The 21,294-nt window shown below is 40.0% G+C and overlaps 1 protein-coding gene across 1 annotated transcript in view; it reads right to left on the bottom strand.

The window, feature by feature from the left end:
• LOC109828788 overlaps positions 1-8,241 on the bottom strand; it is a 9,968-nt gene extending 1,727 nt beyond the window's left edge. The window contains exons 1-3 of the mRNA XM_020395728.1: positions 8,003-8,241; positions 7,831-7,894; positions 2,414-2,510 (exon numbers count right to left, since the gene is read on the bottom strand). Of these exons, the coding sequence (XP_020251317.1) occupies positions 2,414-2,510; positions 7,831-7,894; positions 8,003-8,167 (326 nt within the window). The 5' untranslated portion in view covers positions 8,168-8,241. The remainder of the gene's footprint in view (positions 1-2,413; positions 2,511-7,830; positions 7,895-8,002) is intronic.

Genomic DNA, 21,294 nt, shown 5'->3' with positions numbered 1-21,294 from the left:
GAGAGAGAGATGGTTGGAGATAATAGTTGACGAAAGGAATGAAGATCAAACTTTTGTCGTAACTAGCAGCTAGGTTTGGACATGGGATGGTTCGAACCACTGTCGAAGCCGGTCCGGCCCACACTAGCCAGGCCCAAACTGGCTGATACTGGACGTGGGTCATGGGTCCGGTCGGGTTTTGAGCCAGACCCGAGTTAATCATGAATGTTTATTTTTTTTAACATTAATGGTTAACATATCTTTTTCTCTTGTATTTGCAATTTAAATTTAAACTAAAAGAAAGTTATTTACTTCTCTTAGATGTAGGTCTTCCTCTGTAGTTCGAACCATGTATGTCTCTATGTTTGCGATGTTTTTCTGTGTGATGTTTATCTTCGTGCAAAATGCACAGACATATCATTTTAGATAAAGAGTTTGAAATAGGAAAAATAAATTAATATAATTTTATAAATATAAATACACATTTAATATATTTTAAATAGGACAAAATTGAACAAGACAACCATGGGCCGACCCACGACCCGCGGGCCGTGGGTCAGTTTCGGCCTGTTCCGGCCTTAGGCAGGTCATGGACCGGGTTAGGATCGGTCCCAGACCTGGGATCAGAGAGGCAAGCCTGGCCCACTCTGACCCACATGGGCTTGAGTCAGACCTAGCCTAGCCTTGAACCCGGTGGACCCACATGCCTAAACTGGCCCGACCCACGCCCATGCCCACTAGCAGCAAGTTGTTTGACTATATCTATTGGCCTAAATAGAGTATAATTGACAGTTTATCCAAAAATTACTTTTACTTCTTGATAGCTCACCAGTAGTCATCACTATGCCATCATACTTAAACTATTAGGCATGTAAAAGAGGACTCTACAGTTCATTTCAGTGCCAGGCATGAGGATTGATATGCATGAGGCATATGCAGAAGACACAAACAAGATGGGAAAAGATTGAACCATCATGTTGACAGGTTATGATTGTATTAGACAACAAGAATTACAGTTCACATGAAATGGCTTTCATGAATATAAGCTAAGGAAAATAACAGCTTGGGTAAATTGAGAGAAACATAGTGTCATGGTCCAGACTCCAAAGAATGGGAACTCTGAGAGAGGATGCGTGTTTCCTTAACACTATCTTCTACAATTCAGTCATACAATTTAGGGTTACTGCAGATAGATCTGCCGTACTACTGCAACCTGCCGTACTATCGCCCAATTGTGGATAAAACCCCTGTAGTTCTATGTTTTAGATAGACCCACTGAATTCTTTTGATTCTTTTACCCCAAGCGAAGAAGAAAATTGTTGGGTTAATTTCATTTCAGGGGGTGTTTCACATAACCCCTTGAACTTTGTTTATTTCACATAACCACCCTGAACATTGGGGTGTCTCACAAACCCCCCCTGAACTTCAAACTTTTCTCACCAGACCACTACATGTAATTTGCAAAAAAAACTAAAATTTCCTTGAGAGAAAAACCCAAAATTCAGGATACAGGAAATGTTACCTGTAAATGACGAATGACAAATTTTGGAATTTTTCCTACATGGATATTTATTTGTAAATTATATGTAGGTGGTCTGGTGAGAAAAGATTGAAATTCAGGTGGGGTTCTCTAAGACGCTTCAAGGTTCAAGGTGGTTTACGTGAGATAAACAAAATTTAGGAGGGTTATGCACAACAACCCCCAAAGTTCAGGGGGATTATGTGAAATTAACCCACATTGTTTTTTGACAAATAGACTCACGAGGGTAAAAGAGTGAAATTTTTTCACTCAGGGGGTCTAAATGCAATAATGGAATCACAGGGGTTCTAAATAATACAAGGGGCCCATCCAAACTTAATCCTATAATTTAATAAGAAACAGTTATGTTACACAAATAAATGGGTTTTCTGGCATACAGGTGAAAATCTGAACATCACACTTGGACATGCTTGAGCAAAAAAGACTGCATCAAAATGTTAAGGCTTTATATATAATGAGTTAGTGACAATGAGCCAATGAAGGCACTACTTCAACTTATTAACACGGTTAGTGATGATAGGGTGATGGTTGTTGTTGGTCAGTGTGCGACATGCATACTTAGCTTTGCACAAAGGAAAAAAGAGAAAAAAAGAAAAAAGAAAAAAAGAAAAAAGAAAAAAAGAAAAAAAGAAAAAAAAGAGAGTTAATGACAATGATGCTGTCCAAGCCTCCCATAATAGTATATAGAGAATCTTAACATCAATGTCAAAACATAACAAGAAAGGTTACTTTACTAAAGTAGTTTACGTTGGTGATTTGAGAGTTAAAAGAGTCATAGTTGTCATGCATTTATCTATTTCTTCATCAAAAGAGGGGAAAATATAAGTGTACAAGCACAGGTGGGTAAATATAAAGGAAATACTTTGGGATAGTTAAATTGGTTAACTTGTATACCTGCAAAGCCAACATAATCCACCCGCTTTAAACTGTCCATTGAAATGATCCTTCGAATTCACACCCGTTCCTTCACATTGTGTACACTGTTTTGCACCTGTTTATTGAGAATAAAAGTTCAATTCTTCCCCTTGACAAAAGCTTAATAACCACTGTAGAAACACAGCTCGATGCACGGGCAAATAATAGTTTGGTTAATTGAAATTACATGGGAGAGGAAAATGAATGTGTGACATACACTTAATCAGGAAAACACATCATTTTATCAGGATAAACTAAATGTATTAAATGACTATCAGACACTTGGAGTTAGTTAATATACAATTTCAAAACGGAATAACTGGAAATTAGTTCTTTGCTTTGTTTCCACAAATAATAAACATGTTTATTTACAAAAGGTAACCCAAAAAAAAATCCCAGCATCTTATTTACTGGCAGATTTCACCTGATTATTATTGACTGCCAGATTTCACTTGATTATAAGCCTGAAGAAAGATTGAATCCTGGTATCTTATTTACAAATGTACTTCACCTGATTCTAAGCCTTGGATTGCTTTATGAGAAAGAGTATTATTAAGCAGGGTATAAATGTGAGGGAAAAAACAAAAAGGAGATAAGCAGGATATAAATGTGAGGGGAAAAAAAAGGAGATATGCACACACATATGGGGAATTATTACCATTTCTCAAAGAGAAAACCTAATGCAAGAACGAAAGAATATCCCAATCTTGGACTTTATATGCAATGGCAGATGGAGAAATTGAGAACACAACTAACCACCACCACCACCTCCATTATCATCAGAATAAGGATATAGAGATGCACGACTTGGAAATTGAAAGAGCTCAGAAAAAGAAATTAACTAAGTTCTATGACCAGCTGTCACCATGATGTTTACACTCTATGGGTAGTTCCTAATTAACCAAGAAACACATTATCATGTGAGAGCTCTGACATTAAACCTCAAGGCAAAGTAGTAGGTCATGCAGTTTAAGCTCATGTTACCAACAAAAAAGCTTTCAGATTATCCTAGACTGAGAAAAAGTCTAGACTCAGAGAAAAGATAAGATTTGCCAGAGAACCATTAATTACATGATACATTGGCTAAGTAAGGCAGAACTTCACTAGTAAAACATTCATCTAATACCTTTAAGCTACAAGGAACTGTCATGCCCCGTGCCCGCAAGCCCGTTGACACGCTATAAGCACTGAGTGCAACTCATTGTTTGGCTTGATCCACTGCCAAAAGTGTTAGCACTGGTTGCACTTGAATCTTTAAACTTACATCATAAACCATTCAATCTCTCAATCAGTATTTGATGGGGGACTATTTTTTGTGGGTATTACAATCACCCCACCTTAAATATGCGATGTCCCTGTCGCGGCATTACAATTACTTCATCCCAATATCAACCACTAGGTGATGTGGACTCTAGAGGTGGCTACCACCGCGCTCACACGAATAGCACTTAATCTCACATAGCAACTTAGCTCTAACATTTTTCCTCTGATACCATTTGTCACGGCTTAGGCCCGTGAGCCTGTTGATGTGCTATAAGTTGTAGGATCTTGTAGGATCCAATGAATGTATTGTTTAGCTTGATCCATTGCCAAAAGTGCTAGCACTAGTTGCACCCGACTCCTTAAACTTACATTATAAACCATTTAATCTCTCAATCAATATCATGTATGGGACTATTTTTAGGGGTTTTTGGGTATTACAGGAACAATTCTTAACCCTACCATGTATGACTTATTCAAGGAAAAAAAAAAATACACTATCGGTTCTTGACAATTAACTACCCTAACCTTAGCATTTCTAAGTAGAACATAGCACAGAAGAAGTAGAAGCCTAAATGGAGCGATACCCTGATTACGAATCTAACGAAATGCCCCACGGGCATATTGAAATAGTATCATATTTCAGTCTGATCAAAATTATTGAGATCTGCCAGAATATTTGAAGTATAACATTTTTCAAAGAAAACTTTATGCATACCCATCAGATTTGATACCATATCATATGGTCACTTATCTATACATAAGAACTTAAAATATAAAACTAATTTTTGCACACTTAAATTATATGTGCAGTAATAATAAATATAATGATTACATATTAAACATGAGCAAAGAGAATATTAAACATATAGATGCGACATATCCACAGAATCTCTGTTTATAAGGAGTGGATAACGAAATACCTAGATTGTACTCCAATATTTATTAACACTATATATATTCACTTAAACACATTTAGACACAACAGGTCCGAATATTTCGAATATCCATATAACTCCTATTATTATGGGAATACCTAATCACCTAATAAAACTGAGTTGCAAACGTTTGACACAATTTTATAATCCATCCCCAATATTATTGTACAGTTTATGTTGGGAAAAGTGGGATGATTAAATGACTTCCCCTTCCTTAGTAAATATAATAGATTAATAAGAAAAATAACAATTAAAAGACCGAAAGAAATAATCAGCAGAAGACCAAAGACCAATATGTTTAACATTGAAAACCCTTCAACCGAAGGTGAAAACCATGGGACTTAGTCCATATAAATCTTCCACTATTAATTCAATGGGTACACAGTTTTGTCCCTAGACACATGCAAGACACACCAACAAAAATAGGAAAGATTAGAGAACTTCTACTACGCCTGAGGAGGAACACAAAAAATTGTGGAAACCACTCTCTCTTCCTACCACTCAAACTCTTTGTGCTTAGAGCTTTGTTGTTTTGCTTGGTCCACCTTCAACTGTAGGAAGTGAAGGCCTATTTATATGAAAAGACTTCAATGGGAAAACAAACATATCTCGTGAAAACTAGTGGGGTACAACTTAGAGGCGTCTTATAGCTCACCATTTATATGTGGCCTTATCCCCTCACATGGAAGGGACCCAACAATTCTCCCACTCTCAACTATTTGGAGAGGTCCACCCCTACTAGCTTAATAGTACATACTATTCTAGCTAGGATCGATAGAGTGCTCTAACTGTCATAATATATGTACTCATCTTGTTTCAAACTCAACTCCTGGAGAAATCTTTCCATCTAGAACATTTCTTAACATGCTTCTGCAATTGTGAAATACTATGCTTCTATCTCAGATGAAACAACACACTACTGCAGCTTGGACTGCCATGATACAACCTCCTTGCAAAAGTAAATAAGTATCTAGATGTAGATTTTTGGTTTGAGATCACTTGCCATGTCCACATCTATATAATCTTCCAGAATTGGTTTTGGAATTTCCAAATGTCAACCGCAACCTTAAATTGCCCTTCAAATATCTAAGAATCCACTTCACTACTTTCCGGGGTTCTCTTCTAGGGTTGGACATGTTTCTGCACACTATGCTAACTACGTGAGCAATGTCTAGTCGGGTGCACACCATGCCATACCTTCTGCCATCTCTATCTTTGCTTCTTTGATAGAACAATCTCTCTTGTTAAGCTTAAAGTGATTCACCATGAAGGAATGTGGTCTTCAAATAGAGTTGCATCAACTTGAGATCTAGGCTTGCCGCAAGACCAAACATTGCCCTTATAGGCGCCATCTTCACAACTTTTGCTACTTCTTTAAATGCTAACGTAGCACATAGGTGACACCTCTACTTCCAAAAAGTTTTGCTGCTACTTAATGAATGATTTGGTATCCGTGAAAATAAGGATCTTGGGGAAGTTTGATCAATAACCTACCCTATCTCTTGTGTGGACACATAAACATACATCCGAGTTTATGCACCGATCATGAAATTGTAAGTTTCATGGAACAATAATTTTATTCCATCTTAATTAATGGATAATGAAAACGCTACGGCTCAGGTATGCTCGGAAAACTATGCACGTGCCGTCATTACCATAAGTTTGTAAAATTATTTGATTTGAGTCTACCACCTACTCATGATACATATGATTTTGATTTTCCACATTTATCCTTATGTCCATAACATTTTTTAATGAAAATGATTATTAAAATGTTTATTGTGGTGAGAAAGAGAGGTAATTGCACTATGGTGTATATACCAATATTAGTAATATATTTTCAATTGCTATATTAGTTATTTCCTAGCAATATTTCTAATTGATATCCAAACAAAAACGTGAATGAAGAGAAAGAAGTATTGTTTCTACTACTTCCAAAAACGTGTGAAACAAGCAAAAGGAGTATTGCTTCTTCTACTTCATACTTCATAATTTTTGAAGTTACTTCTTTTATCTAATTCTTACTTCTAATACTTCTTGTCATGCCCTTAAGGCCTATTTGGTTGATAGGAAGTATTAGAAGTAAAAAGTAAATCAAATCTATTACTTCCGAAATTATGAAGTAGGAAGTAGCGGTAGTACTACTTTGTTTGTTTGTTTCGTGAATTTTTAAAAGTAGGGGAAATATGTTTCTTCCACTTCATTAACTTTTTTTGTTTGGTAGCAATTATAAATATTGTTAGAAAGAGAGAAAGATGATCTTTCAGAACTTTATTTAGAGTATGAGAATTTTCATATAATAGCAAAAATGATTTTATTCCAAAATTGATTCAATTTCATCTACTTCCAAGGTACTTTCGAGCCTTGAGGGGAGGAAAAAGATTCAAGAAGTTGAGATGACATGTAGGCACCACGTCAGCTTCTAAGGAAGTATCAGAAGTAGCTTTTTCAGAAAAACAAATATATTTTTCTTCTCGGAAGTAGCAGAAATAGCGTCTATTTCATGTACTTCACCTACTTCATAGCTACTTCCATGCAAACAAATAGACCCTTAGTCTTTTGTGTTCCTTCTCGGTGCAGAAGAAGCCATCTTTTCTTCCCTAAACCATCTGTTTATAAGTTTTAGAACATAATTTCTATGAAGTCTTGAAAACATCATCTCACTTGTAACTGATGCAATGACCATAGTCTGTTACACATTCTCCATTGAAATATAACGCATAAAATTATTACTCAACGTACTAGTCAAAATTTAACCATGAAGCTCGCCATTCTAAAGAAAAAAAATATAAAAGTCGAAAGATAGTGGACCATCAATTTCAAAACATTTAATTGGACAAAACCATAAAATTTTGGGGTTTTCCCCCGGTATTAGTCTCTTGACCTTAACATTTTGAAATTAGTCCATCAAATGATTGAAATTGCTATTAAGTTCCCGAACTCTTATATCTTGCTGTTGCTACTATGGATTGGAGGGATTAATTTGAAGCCACTTACAAGAATTAGGGGACCTAATATAAATTTCAATGACTCGAGGGGCAAACTTTTTCAAACAACTTATAAGAAATGGAGGACCCAATGGCAATTTCAATAATTTGTGGGACTAATTTCAAAATATAAAGAATTAAGGAACTAATTACTTGAGACTCCTTTAAGAAGAAGAGGCGAATGAAGGATTCAAACTTTAGGGTTTCTCACCGTTCCCTTCACACTCACGGCAAACAATGCTATTGGTCTTGGTACTCTGGTCATTCTCCGCGTTCTGCAACACCAAAACATCAAAATAATCACAAACCGGTACAAATTTACTTAGATTTCTCATTAAAAAAGCAATCATTAATCCTAAAGGTGCAATCTTTTGGGCACTGACCTGAGCCCTAAGGGGGCGAAGGCTGCGGGAACTGGAGATTAAGGAGAACCTGAGATGGGAGCTGGAGTTTCTCTGAGAGGAGACGACGGGGGCAGAAAGGGAACTTGAGGGTTTGTTAGGGGCAGTGATGGAATTTGAGCAGGCGGAGAACACTGAGCTCGCCATTTGAAGATGAGGAGAGAGGATGAGGGAGTATGGATTTTGCGGGGATGTCGAAAGAGGCGGAGGATTGAGATGAGGCAGGCTAATTTTCACTTTATTTACGGTTGCTACCACCGTGTTTTTTACACGAGTACCCTTCATGTGCTGCCGGTAACGGGTATTTTTACGAGGGTATATAAGACAATCTAGTTCACAGAGTTACGTGGCGGGGAAATGTAAAAAGCGGGAAGCCTTGAATTTATAGCGACTCTGGACTGCGGTTTACATCCATTTGTAGGACCAATTCTTTCGAACGCACGAAGCAACTATCGACCCCGGGGACTACGCTTCATTCGGTCTCCCTCCCATGCGTTCGTGAAAGCAAAACAAAACTATAAATTTTAAGGATAAATTGGCATCATCAAAAAATTTACCTCACCGATGTTAAATTGGCTCTTCTAGGTTATTATTGTGGTTCGCATCATCAAAAAATAGTAGCGAGTAAACAATTTGAGGTGTTGGGACAGTTTCCATGCAATTGACTTGGTTTGACAGATAACGGAAGTTCATAAGTATTTATTACATTTCAATTCACATAATGCAGGATATGAGAAGGAACAAATATGCATAAACACCACTAGAAGTCGTGTTTAGATAAGAGGAAAACATGGCAAGAAGGCGGAGTTGTAAAACGATAACAATCAACTTTGAGCATGTGAGAGTCTCTTATCTCTTTGTCAGAAATATACATGAACAAACCGAACTCGATTCGGAGGTGTATAGCTAATGTTTTAGCCATATAGAGTCAAAACAATCAGTTTCAGCAAAATACTCATCGATGTTTATTTTATGATCTTTTAATGAGTCTGCTACCATGTTCATTGATAAGAAGAGTCCTCATCGATGAATAGACACTTGCAAAGCCGAAATCAGAAAATACTCATTCATGAGTATTTATACTCATAGATGAGGCACGGTTATCGATGGGCACTCTCGCTTATCATTGAGCCTAGAGCCAACTTGCTTTTTGAGATGCAATTTCGAGATTTAGTATGAGCCATTCATCAAGGGACCTATGTAGCCTATTCTAGGGCTTTTTTGTTAGATATGAGGAGATAACTGCAGAGAGAAAGAGTCTCCATNGAGAGAATCTCTTTTAGGGTTTGAAGGATATTTCCACCATTGTCATCATCTCTTAGCCTCTGGATTTCATACACATCCTTGGAGTCTTTTACAACATCACATTGAATTCTTCGGGCAGCGCAGCCAGCCCTAGAATCGTCATCAATACCATTCTTTCATATTTTCATAACAAGTCATTCGAATGACACTTTCAACTTTAAAGAGCTGTAAGATTATTCTAATTGGGTTAACGATATTGTTTTCTTGTTGAGCTCTTTATACTATGATCATGTGTTCAATATTTGTTTGTGTTGGATTTTTTGGTCAAAACTGCTTTCCAAAATGAGTTTTCAAACTATATATATTTATTAACTACAAGTACTTTTCATAAATACTTAGTAGCCTAGTGGAAAGTTTATGTTTTGGTTTTTCAAAAGGTCCCTTGTTCGAGGCTTGCCAACGGCAAGTCGAGAAATATTTTATTTGAATTAATCCCTCATAAGTTCTAGTGGGTCGTGGGCCGGGGATCGGGGCTAATCGGACTGAGGCGTTAAGTGGCGCTTTGTTAGGCGCACTTTGACGAGGTTCGTCTGTCATACGAGGTTTGCCTGTTTGATAAGGTTCGCTCGATCGACGATGTTCGTATGTCATACGAGGTTCGCCTGTTTGACTATGTTCGCTCGTTCAACGAGGTTCGTCTATCATACGAGGTTCGCCTGTTTGACGACGTTCGTTTTTCAAATGAGGTTCGTCTGATTTGCTGAGACGTGACCCTCGTGTTTCGTAGCAACGCGTCTATTGATTGCCTCGTATTCAGCAGTTACTGCATGCAGCAGTTATAACAGCATTAAGAGCAATTTAATGTATTGATGTTATAATTTTAATTGTCATTAAGAATTGTAACGGTCACATTAATTGCTAGTGACTCTTGAGCTGGCCTTAGAGGCCTATAAATAGCGCCCTTGGGCAGCTCTTGGTTGAAGTTAAAAAAGCTGTCTGGCTGATCCGTGGAATACGAACGTCAGTATAGAATACGAACGTCGGAATATCCACACGAGCTTGGAATATGAACGTCAGATTGACGTTGTTGTTATGCTGTTGCTGCAGAAACTGTGCCCGCAGGAACCCTGAAACCGAAAGGTTTTGAACCGTAAGGTTCTGAGATCAAGGAGATCTTTTTCCTTGACCGAAAGGTCTTATAGATCGAGGAGATCTTGACAGTACTGAGTTGGTGCACATCAGAGTACTGTACTGCTATTCCTAAAAGCAGTTTGGCCTTGGGATTCTTGCACCGGAGTATGCCAAATATTACTTTAAGCACAGCGTTTCACAAACGCACAGTAGTTAATTAAAAAATTTAAAATAACAACACATCATTCTTCACTGTTCAATTCCAGATTTAACCTCAATTATTAACAATCTTAAAGCAATATTTCAGATCTACTAGGATCTTGCGAGGACTCTTGGAGTGGACTGTCTCAAGTTAAAAAAAACTTTGATGGATCTAACTTTAACGCATGGTGTCGAAAAGTAATTTTTGGGATGCAACTCTTAAAAATCTACTATGTGGTTTCTGAGGAGAAACCTGACTTTGAAGAAGACTCAGAGTCTGAAGCCTCTTGGGTTAAAGATGATCATTTCTGCAGGAGTTATCTCCTTAACTGTCTGGCTGATCATCTGGCAGATGCTTACACCAATAAACCCTCTATAAAGGAAATCTGGAATGCTCTGGAGGAGCAATACAAGGATGAGGAGAAGCTTTCTAAGTCTCACCTCATTGACAAGTTTCTTGACTTCAAGTTTGAAGATGACACTGAGGTTTTGCCTCAAGTCAAAGAACTCGAAAAGCTTGTTATGAAGCTGAAGGATGAAAAGACCAGTCTTTGTCAAACCTTCATTTTTGGTATAATTGTCAACAAGCTTCCTCCATCTTGGATCCCACTTAGATCCCTTCATCTAAACCTGTACGTCACCTTTTTCAACAATACTGCAAGGCTTGTTATCCCCCAAATATACTTTCCCAAAGTCCCCTACTACATAGTTCTGGAGAAACTTCCTATTAGCAGTGGCATGGACTGAGGCTCCTGAGTTAATAATCCATGAATCAGAATCACTGTTGTTTGTGAAAAAATTCGATGTAAAAGAAACGAAAGAAAAATTGATCTGTATTCTCTCAAAATCGATTACAATTGAATTCCGATTACAAAAGAGAGGAGAATGAATTTGATTCTCCCCTTTGTTTAAAACTGGGTTCTTCAAGGTAGCGATGGAGTGCCTCCTTCGATTGTTCACGTCGAATTTGCTCTCCGTTGACGATCCGACCGTCTTTTATCTCGTGGGAACGATTAACTTCTGTGGAAAGTTTGATGGGTAACTCTTTAACGAGTTTAAGAACTCTGAACGAGTTAGAACTCTGTGAATAGAGTTGTTAGAACCGAAGATTCGGTTAATGACCAAGCATATATTCTGTTGTTGAAGAATCCTTTCAGATTTGATCTTCTGAACTCGATTCAAAAATCCTATCTCCAAGGATTTCATCTCCCCTGCCTCTCTGTGTGGTTAAGATCCTGAAGAACCTCCAAACCCGTGCAGTTTAGATGCTAAAAATCCCACCATCTACTCCTTTGGGTTTGTTGAGTTTTTATAGGGGGATAAGAGGTTGTAACTGCCCTCTAAATCTGCTCCTAAGTGGGCATGATTTCCTCAGATCGTGGGGAAAACGGTTCCTACAACCGTTCAGCTCGTGTTTGAACAAGTCAAATGCCCACGTTGGTGTTCAGGACCCTAACTCCGCATTTTAGACTAGAGACGCGGAGTTGGGTACCCACTGGGCATTGAAAAAATGCGGGTCCGACCCTAGCGTTTTAATGTTGTAACGCGGGTCCGACTCCAGCGTTTTGATGTTGTAACGCGGGTCCGACTCCATCGTTTTGATGTTGTAACGTGGGTTCGATCCTCGCGTTTTACTGTTGACACACGGGGAGGACCTCCGTGTTTTGGTGTTGATACACGGGGAGGACCTCCGCATTTTGGTCTTAGAGCGCAGTGATGAGTTTCGCGTCTTGCTTTGGAGAGATTATTAACAAGTAATCTCTTTTATCATAGCGTTGCAAAGATCATTGTCTTGTAATCTTTGTCTTGGCTCCTTGAGAATATGAGAGTCGTCAGATTGTAACTCCCGATGTTGATTGTGAATGCTGTTGAACTAGAGCTCTCATCGGTTGTCGTGAAGGTCGTCAGATTGTAACCTTCAGCGATCTATGTGAAAGTCTTCAAATTGTAGCCTTTTGAAAGTCGTCAGATTGTAACTTCCATCATCGGTGTTTGATGGGGGATAAGCTATCTATTGTGATTTTTAGACAGCCTACAGAACCCCCTCCAAAGTTTTTGAAAGTTCGCGGTTGACTGGGATGAATTTTCGGAATACTTTGGATCTCAACTCTGATCCTGGAGCTGTTGATTCCTTATTGTAAAGGAGTCGTTCTCTGCACTCGCTTCGAAGGTATCTTGGTTGAAGGGATTTGCCATGTAGGACCTGTGTGAAGGTATGCGCCATAATCCTGCTTCTGGAATGTTAGGGTGTATCCCTACGTTTTGAACTTGAGACGCGCGTCTCACCCTTGCATGTTGAATTTGGAACACGGGTATGACCTCGGCGTTTGGTTTTTGCATCGCGGGTCTGACCTCAGCGTCTGACCTCCGCGTTTGGTTTTTGCATCGCGGGTCTGACCTCAGCGTCTGACCTCCGCGTTTGGTTTTTGCATCGCGGGTCTGACCTAAGCGTTTGGTTTTTGTGTCGTAGGTCTGACCTCAGCGTTTTGACTTAAGACATGGAAGTGGCTTCCGTGTATTTTTGACTAAGTCTTTGAGACTTGTCTTTAGCTCATCTGTTTCAAGTCACAGCTCACATCCATTAAGCTAATGAACCTACGAACATGCATAGGATTTTTAGCAAACCCTCAGTCATCAACGGATTTGATAAGCCTTTACCGACTACCGTTTGAGTCGGGCTAGCATGTGAATTATTTGAATCCGTTTCACATGTAACGTTGTACTAAGAGAATGAACCCTCTTAGACTTGATGCTATGATTTTGAATACATAGACTTTGTCATTTTTACGGAAAAAAGACTAACCAGCAACGCGTGTTAGGCGTTGACTTATCCCTACTTAGGATTTGGGATAAATTTCCCCATGCATGTAAGGCATGGATTTTGACGTTATTAATAACGACCTGCTACGATATTGAATACATAGGCTTTGTCACTATTTTTTCCTGTGTTACTTGAAACACTGAAAGAAAGTTGGAAGCGCCAAAGGTGTAATATTAACTTGGCATGAATTTCCACTTAGAGTGAAATTCAGAAATTTTCTTTATTATCACTAGGATAATTCCAGAAAATATTTAATCCGCTAGGGATTTTATAATATAAACTTGCTATTCTTGTTGAAAAGAGATTAACAAGTTCATTGGGGAATTTGACTATTAGAGGTGTGATGTTAACCTAACAGTATTTTATGGGCTTATCGCTCTATTAAAGAGAGTTGACAAGTTGGTTTGATCGTCAGAGGTGTGATGTTAACTTGACGGGTTTGTGGACCTATCGCTCTATTGAAGAGAGTCGATAAGTTAATTTTGTCAGAGGTATGATATTAACGTGACAAGAAGAATATTACGATCGGGGCAATTTTGAGGACCTATCGCTCTATTGACGAGAGTCGATAAGTAAATTGTCAGAGGTTTGATGTTAACATGACGGAAGTTTGTGTTGCGATTGGAGCAACTTTGTGGACTTATCATCCTATTGAAGAGGATTGATAAGTGAATTTTTCAGAGGTTTAGTGTTAACGTGATAGGATTTGTGTTGCGATTGGAGCAACTTTGTGGACTTATCATCCTATTGACGATGATTGATAAGTGGATTGTTGTCAGAGGTATATTGTTAACGTGACATGAATGTATTGCGATTGAAGCAACTTTGTGGACTTATCATCCTATTGACGATGATTGATAAGTGGATTATCAGAGGTGTTTGATATTAACGTGACAAGAAGAATATTGCGATCGGGGCAATTTTGAGGACCTATCGTTCTATTGATGAGAGTCGATAAGTAAATTGTCAGAGGTTTGGTGTTAACATGACGGAAGTTTGTGTTGCGATTGGAGCAACTTTGTGGACTTATCATCCTATTGAAGAGGATTGATAAGTGATTTTGTCAGAGGTTTACTGTTAACGTGACAGGAATTTGTATCACGATTGGAGCAACTTTGTGGACTTATCATCCTATTGAAGAGGATTGGTAAGTGGGTTGTCAGAGGTTTAGTGTTAACGTGACGAGAGTTTGTGTTGTGATTGGAGCAACTTTGGAGACTTATCATCCTATTGACGAGGATTGATAAGTGGATTGTTGTCAGAGGTATATTATTAACGTGACAGGAATATGTTCTTGTGACTTGCACAAGATTTTAGGAATTAACGTCTCGCTGGGAAAACTTGATAAATGAGTTTATCATCAGAAGCGATAAATTTTGATGCTTGTGATTTGAACAAGATTTTGAAGACTTAGCGTCTTACTGGGGAAGATTGCGATTTGAGCAATTTTGAGGACTTATCATCCTATTGATAAGGATTGATAAGTTGATTATTGTCAGAGGTGTATTATTAACGTGACAAATTAGGAGTGATGCAAGCTGCATTCATATTCTATGGGGATGATGATCGTCAGAAGTGTAATGTTAACTCAACGATGTGAAAGATTCGTTACTCTTAATCCAATGGATTCCAAGTAACCAATCCCCAGTCTTGATTAAGACTTAGCAGAGGAATAAAAAAGAGGTAGACAAGGCACATCGCCTAGTGGGGCACTATCCATGAAGTCGAAATAGAGGCATATCACTTGGTAGGCCATTATCTGATGAGTTTGACTATCAGAGATAACTGTTAACGTGATAGTTATGGACTTGTCATCCTATTGAAGAGGATTGGCAGATTGATAGACTATCAGAGGTAACTGTTAACGTGATAGATTTATGGACCTGTCATCCTATTAAGGAGGATTGGCAGATTGATAGACTATCAAAGGTAACTGTTAACGTGATAGATTTATGGACCTATCATCTTATTGAGAAGAGGATTGACAAGTTGAGGGACTATCAGAGGTAGATGTTAACATAATAGTTTTGTGGACCTGCCCTCCTATTGAAGTGGATTGACAGATTGATGGACTATCAGAGGTAACTGTTAACGTGATAGTTTTGTGGACCTACCATCCTATTGAAGAGGATTGTCAGATTGATAGACTATCAGATGTAACTGTTAACGTGATAGTTTTGCTAGATTTTGTGGTTGACAGAGGTATTCTATTAAACATAACAACTCAGAAACTTTATTACTCATAATCCAATGAACTACAAATAAACCAACCCCCAGTCTTGAACAAGTGCAGGGGAAAAAGGAGTAGGCCACTATCTAATTAGTTTGACTATCAAAGGTAATTGTTAACGTGATAGTTATTGGAGACCCGACATCCTACTGAAGAGGATTAGCTTCAGTGGTCATAGTATCTTCCCCTTCTAACTGAGGAGATTGGGCTTGGTCCGATTGCTCAGGAGAAGGTTGGGCTTGGTCCGATTGCTCAGGTTGATCCTGCCTACTTTGTTCTTCAGCTTTGATCCTGGCAATAATCTTTTGAGCCTGTTCACCTTGAGAGATTAGTTGTCTCCAAGAACGACATTCTGCAACTCCGATTCGGGCTAGGAGGTCGGTCTGCAAGTTGTGTCGACAGGTCTCTACTAAAGTAGACTGTGTCATACCTGACGAACACCGGAGAGCCATGGTTCGGAACCTTTTGACGAAGGCTTTGACGGATTCCCTCTTCTTCTGCTTAGTGGCGAGAAGGGTATGAATGAAGACTTCTGTATCCTCTTCAAAAAATCTTGACAGGAAGTGTCTCTTTAAATCTGCCCACCTTTGGATACATCCGGCAGGTAGTTTCCTGAACCATTCAAAGGCAACTTCCTTAAGGGTGCCAATGAATAATCGAGCCAGTATGGCATCGTTTGATATTACATTCTCAGTCTGTGACTTGAAATGATAAATATGTTGGTTCGGTGATCCCGTGTCGTCAAAAGTTTGTAGCGTCGGGACTTTAAATTTTAGAGGATAAGGGGCTGCATCCCATTCGACAGGATAGGGTCTGACAACTCCCTCGTCTTGGAGCTTGCTTCTGTTGGCCATGGCATTGAGGCGGGCTTCTAATTCTTCCATTTTGGCAGACTGGAGATTATACTCATTCTCAGTCTCTCTTCCTTCATCAGAGGAAGATTCCATGTTATGGGCTTTTTGGTCAGAAGCCGTATCATCAACCACCTTTCCCTTCCCTTTGCTTGTGTGAGGTCGGGATGAAGACGTTTTTCCTCTCCGGGAAGATTCTTACCTGGGTGGCGAATATGTTTTCTGAGATTTGGCCTTGTTTGCGACGATTTGAGTCAACAGGGCGATGAGTTCATTGATGGCCTCTTGCTGAGATTTGATCATGGCCTCCTCCTCATCAAGTCTCTTCGTGAGATCTTCATGGTTTCCCATCATATAAGCGGGGCTCTCATGTTCACCAAAATATCTTGATGATTGGGACTCTGCAATGGCTGAGTGTTCATCATTGGAATTGGTTCCCCTGGCTAACCTCTGATAGTTGATAGGGGGAATGGCTCCTGTTCGCGTCCGAGTGCATATCTAACTCCTTCAAACTCGTTAGCGATTTCTCTGACGGTCGGCGAACGACTTGTCTCAGAGTCATCGGAACTAGGACTTGAGGCTTTCCCTCTGCCGATCACATTGATAGTGACCTTAGGATATTCGGTCTCTGGAGACTTCTTCCTGTGCGAACGTCGTCGTTGGTTAGACAAAGCAACGTCTGTTAATTGGTCGAACACCAATGGTTTGGCCGCATATGAGCAGCATTGATATCCCGAGAGGACCATAAGAATCATCCGTTCACATTGGAATGAACGAATGACTTGCTGCATCGGTCTTTCTCTCGATATGAACTCTCTCAAATCTGTTGTAAAGATTCGAGGAGAATTACTCACTGATCGTGAGGTTTGAACTGGAACCCCCAGTCCATGATTGGACAGGACTGGCTCTTGGTGAATATGAATCTGGTTGAGATGCATTAAATCCATAAACTTCTTATATCCGCCCCTTAATCTAGTCGCGCTACGCAGAGTATTCGGGGGTCTCGCTGCCCGGTCAGCGAGCCGGGGGTCCAGGGGGCGGCACGCCCCTGGCCAGGGGGTCCGGGGGGGATGGAATACCCCCCAGCGGGGTTCGGGGCAGCGCCCTGAAGCTCCATGGTATATACCAGGTTCTGTATTGGATTTGGAACTTAGGACGCGAGGGTCGCATTCTTCATTGTCGACGCGAGGGTCGTGTTTTGATTGGGAAACGCGAAGTTGAAGTTCGCGTTCAACATAAGCTTGAGGTCCGCGTTTTGGCTGTAAAACGTGTCATTGAGGGCCACGTTCAGTCTGGTTCTCGCGAAGCTCATGTTTGGGCTCATAAATGTGAAGCTCAGGGTCGCGTTTAGGCTTACGAACGCGAAGCTCGCGTTGGTTAGAGGATCGACTTTCTCGGAGTTGTGCTCGTCGCTGAGACCTTCTTCTTCGAAAAGCAGCGTTCTTCTTAGCCTGTTTTAAGGCTTTTGCAGGGGCATCATCAGCGTTCATTGGATCTATCTCCGTCGTAGGCCTTTTACCACCCATGACACGTCGTGTTGACGCGGGTGTGGAGTTTTCAACTCGTTGACTGAGTTTGGCAGAGGCAGAGCCCAGTCCTTCAGAGGAGGGGCTGTTTGATGAATTTTGGCCAAAGGAGAGGACTTTCTTCGGCACTCCAGCAACAGTTAGAGATTTAGTCTCCTTGGAGACTTTGTGGATCTTGCGCATAGCCTTGGGGCTAAGAGATCCGAAGGAGAGAGCCTCCTCGAACTTGGCTTGATCGAACTCGATGATCAGAGTTTCAACGGTCGTTCCAGTGAGCATGACGCCGGATTACGCCACCACTTCTTCGTCAGAGAAGCTTATCCCCAGCAGAGTCGCCATCTTTTGTTTGTGGAAAAATTCGATGTAAAAGAAACGAAAGAAAAATTGATCTGTATTCTCTCAAAATCGATTACAATTGGATTCCGATTACAAAAGAGAGGATAATGAATTTGATTCTCCCCTTTGTTTAAAACTGGGTTCTTCAAGGTAGCGATGGAGTGCCTCCTTTGATTGTTCGCGTCGAATTTGCTCTCCGTTAACAATCCGACCGTCTTTTATCTCGTGGGAACGATGAACTTCTGTGGAAAGTTTGATGGGTAACTCTTTAACGAGTTTAAGAACTCTGAACGAGTTAGAACTCTGTGAAGAGAGTTGTTAGAACCGAAAATTCGGTTAATGACCAAGCAAATATTCTGTTGTTGAAGAATCCTTTCAGTTTTGATCTTGAATCCTTTCAGATTTGATCTTCTGAACTCGATTCAAAAATCCTATCTCTAAGGATTTCGTCTCTCCTGCCTCTCTGTGCGGTTGAGATCCTGAAGAACCTCCAAACCAATGCGGTTTAGATGCTGAAAATCCCACCCTCTACTCCGTTGGGTTTGTTGAGTTTTTATAAGGGGATAAGAGGTTGTAACTGCCCTCTAAATCCGCTCCTAAGTGGGCGTGATTTCCTCAGATCGTGGGAAAAACGGTTCCTATAACCGTTCAGCTCGTGTTTGAACGAGTCAAACACCCACGTTGGCGTTCAGGACCCTAACTCCGCATTTTAGACTGTAGACGCGGAGTTGGGTACCCGCTAGGCATTGAAAAAACACGGGTCCGACCCTAACATTTTAATGTTGTAACGCGGGTCCGACTCCAGCGTTTTGATGTTATAACGCGGGTCCGACTCCATCGTTTTGATGTTGTAACGTGGGTTCGACCCTCGCATTTTACTGTTGACACACGGGAGGACCTCCGCGTTTTGGTGTTGATACACGGGTAGGACCTCCGCGTTTTTGTCTTAGAGCACGGTGATGAGTTTCGCGCCTTGCTTTGGAGAGATTATCAACAAGTAATCTCTTTTGTCATAGCGTTGCAAAGATCATTGTCTTGTAATCTTCGTCTTGGCTCCTTGAGAATATGAGAGTCGTCAGATTGTAACTCCCGATGTTTGATTGTGAAGGCTGTTGATTAGAGATTTCATCGGTTATTGTGAAGGTCGTCAGATTATAACATTCATCGATCTATGTGAAAGTCTTCAAATTGTAGCTCTGGAAGTCGTCAGATTGTAACTTCTATCATCGGTGTTTGATGGGGGATAAGCTATCTATTGTGAGTTTTAGACAGCCTACAACTGTCCATAGCAAGGATCAAGTCATCTTTCACGATATGAGCCTCCTACTCATTCGCATCCTTCTTTGGCGCTTTGCAGACTAAAGACATATGGTCCTCCTGGCTACAGTTCTAACACTTCCCTTTGATAGGCCTCACCTTCGAGTTTTCGACCTCTTCTTCTTCGACTTTGACCAATTCCTGTTCTGGTTACCCTTCTTCTAGCTTTGACCTCTTTGCTCGAGATTTTGGGCTGAACATGAACCATCTGATTCGGACGATTTTCTTCTAACATTCTTGGATAGAATCATATTAACAACCTCACTCAGCTTTAACTTCTCCTTCCCTGCCGAATTGCTAATCATGATCACACAACCTGCCCAACTATTCGAAAATTGTGATAAAATCAATAGGGCCCGCACTTCGTCATCAAACGTGATGTCAACGGAGATAAGTTGGTCAACGATCATGTTGAACTTGCTGAGATGCAATGTGAAGGAGTATCCTTCTGCTATCTTGAGATTGAAGAGTGTCTTGATTAGATGCATCTTGTTTGTGGCTGACAGTTGCTCGTACATCTTCGCGAGTGCTTCCATAAGCCCCACCATCATCTTCTTCTTCAGTATGTTGTGGGTAAGTAATTTGGAAAGTGACAACCGGATCTGCCCTAGAGCCTTCTGATCCAGTGTTTTCCAGTCCTTGTCTGATTCCTCGTTCTTCTTTTCCTTGGCTTTGCCCATCAACGAACGATACAGATCCTTCTGGTACAAATAGTTCTCTATTTGTGATTTCCAATAGGTAAAGTCTGATCCATCAAACTTCTTAATCTTTGATTTGCTTTCTTTTACCATAGCTCTCGCACAAATCTTTGCTAAACGAAGCCCTAATACCAGTTGTTAGGGTTGAAACAACAACAACTCATGCCCTTCCAGATCTTGTGTCAAAAGTAGGCAAGAAAGAAACTACAACAAATAAAAGAAAAACTTGCAAGAAAGAATAACCAAAGAGAGAACACCAGATTTAACGAGTTTCGGCAAACGTGTTTACGTCCTCGGGAGCCACATCATAATTTTTTTTGATATTGAAGAAGATTACAATGCCTATAAACGACCACTCTCTCTAAGATCTCTGATCTCAAAGTGTTCTCAAAACCCTTTTTTCGTGTACAACAAACCCTAAAAAAGGTTTCAAGGTTTATATATAATCCCAAGAAGAGAATAAAGAAAATGTGATTTTGATTCCTTTGATCTCGGTTACAACTTGATTACAAAAGAGAGGAAAACGAATTTGGTTTTCCCCTTTGTTTAAAACTGGGTTCTTCTTGGCAGCGATGGAGTGCTTCCTTCGATTGATTGCGTCGAACTTGCTCTCCGTTGACGATCCGACCGTCTTTATCTCGTGGGAACGATGAACTTTCGTGGAAAGTTTTATGAATAACTCTGAATGAGTTTAAGAACTCTGAACGAGTTTGAACTCTGTGAATAGAGTTGTTGGAACCGAAAATTCGGTTAAGGATCAAGCTGTTTTTCTGTTGTCGAAGAATCCTCTCAGATTTGATCTTCTGAGGTTGATTCAAAAATCCTATCTCCAAGGATTTCGTTGCTGTCGTTGCCGAATCTCCAAACCTGAGTGGTTTTGATGATAAAGAATCCAACCTCCGATCTGATTATCAAAAA

The sequence above is a fragment of the Asparagus officinalis genome, chromosome 1 (assembly GCF_001876935.1).
Source record: "Asparagus officinalis chromosome 1, Aspof.V1, whole genome shotgun sequence".
NCBI classification, from domain to species: Eukaryota; Viridiplantae; Streptophyta; class Magnoliopsida; order Asparagales; family Asparagaceae; genus Asparagus; species Asparagus officinalis.
Note: the sequence above shows the minus strand (reverse complement) of the source record. Positions and strands in the feature narration are given on the sequence as shown.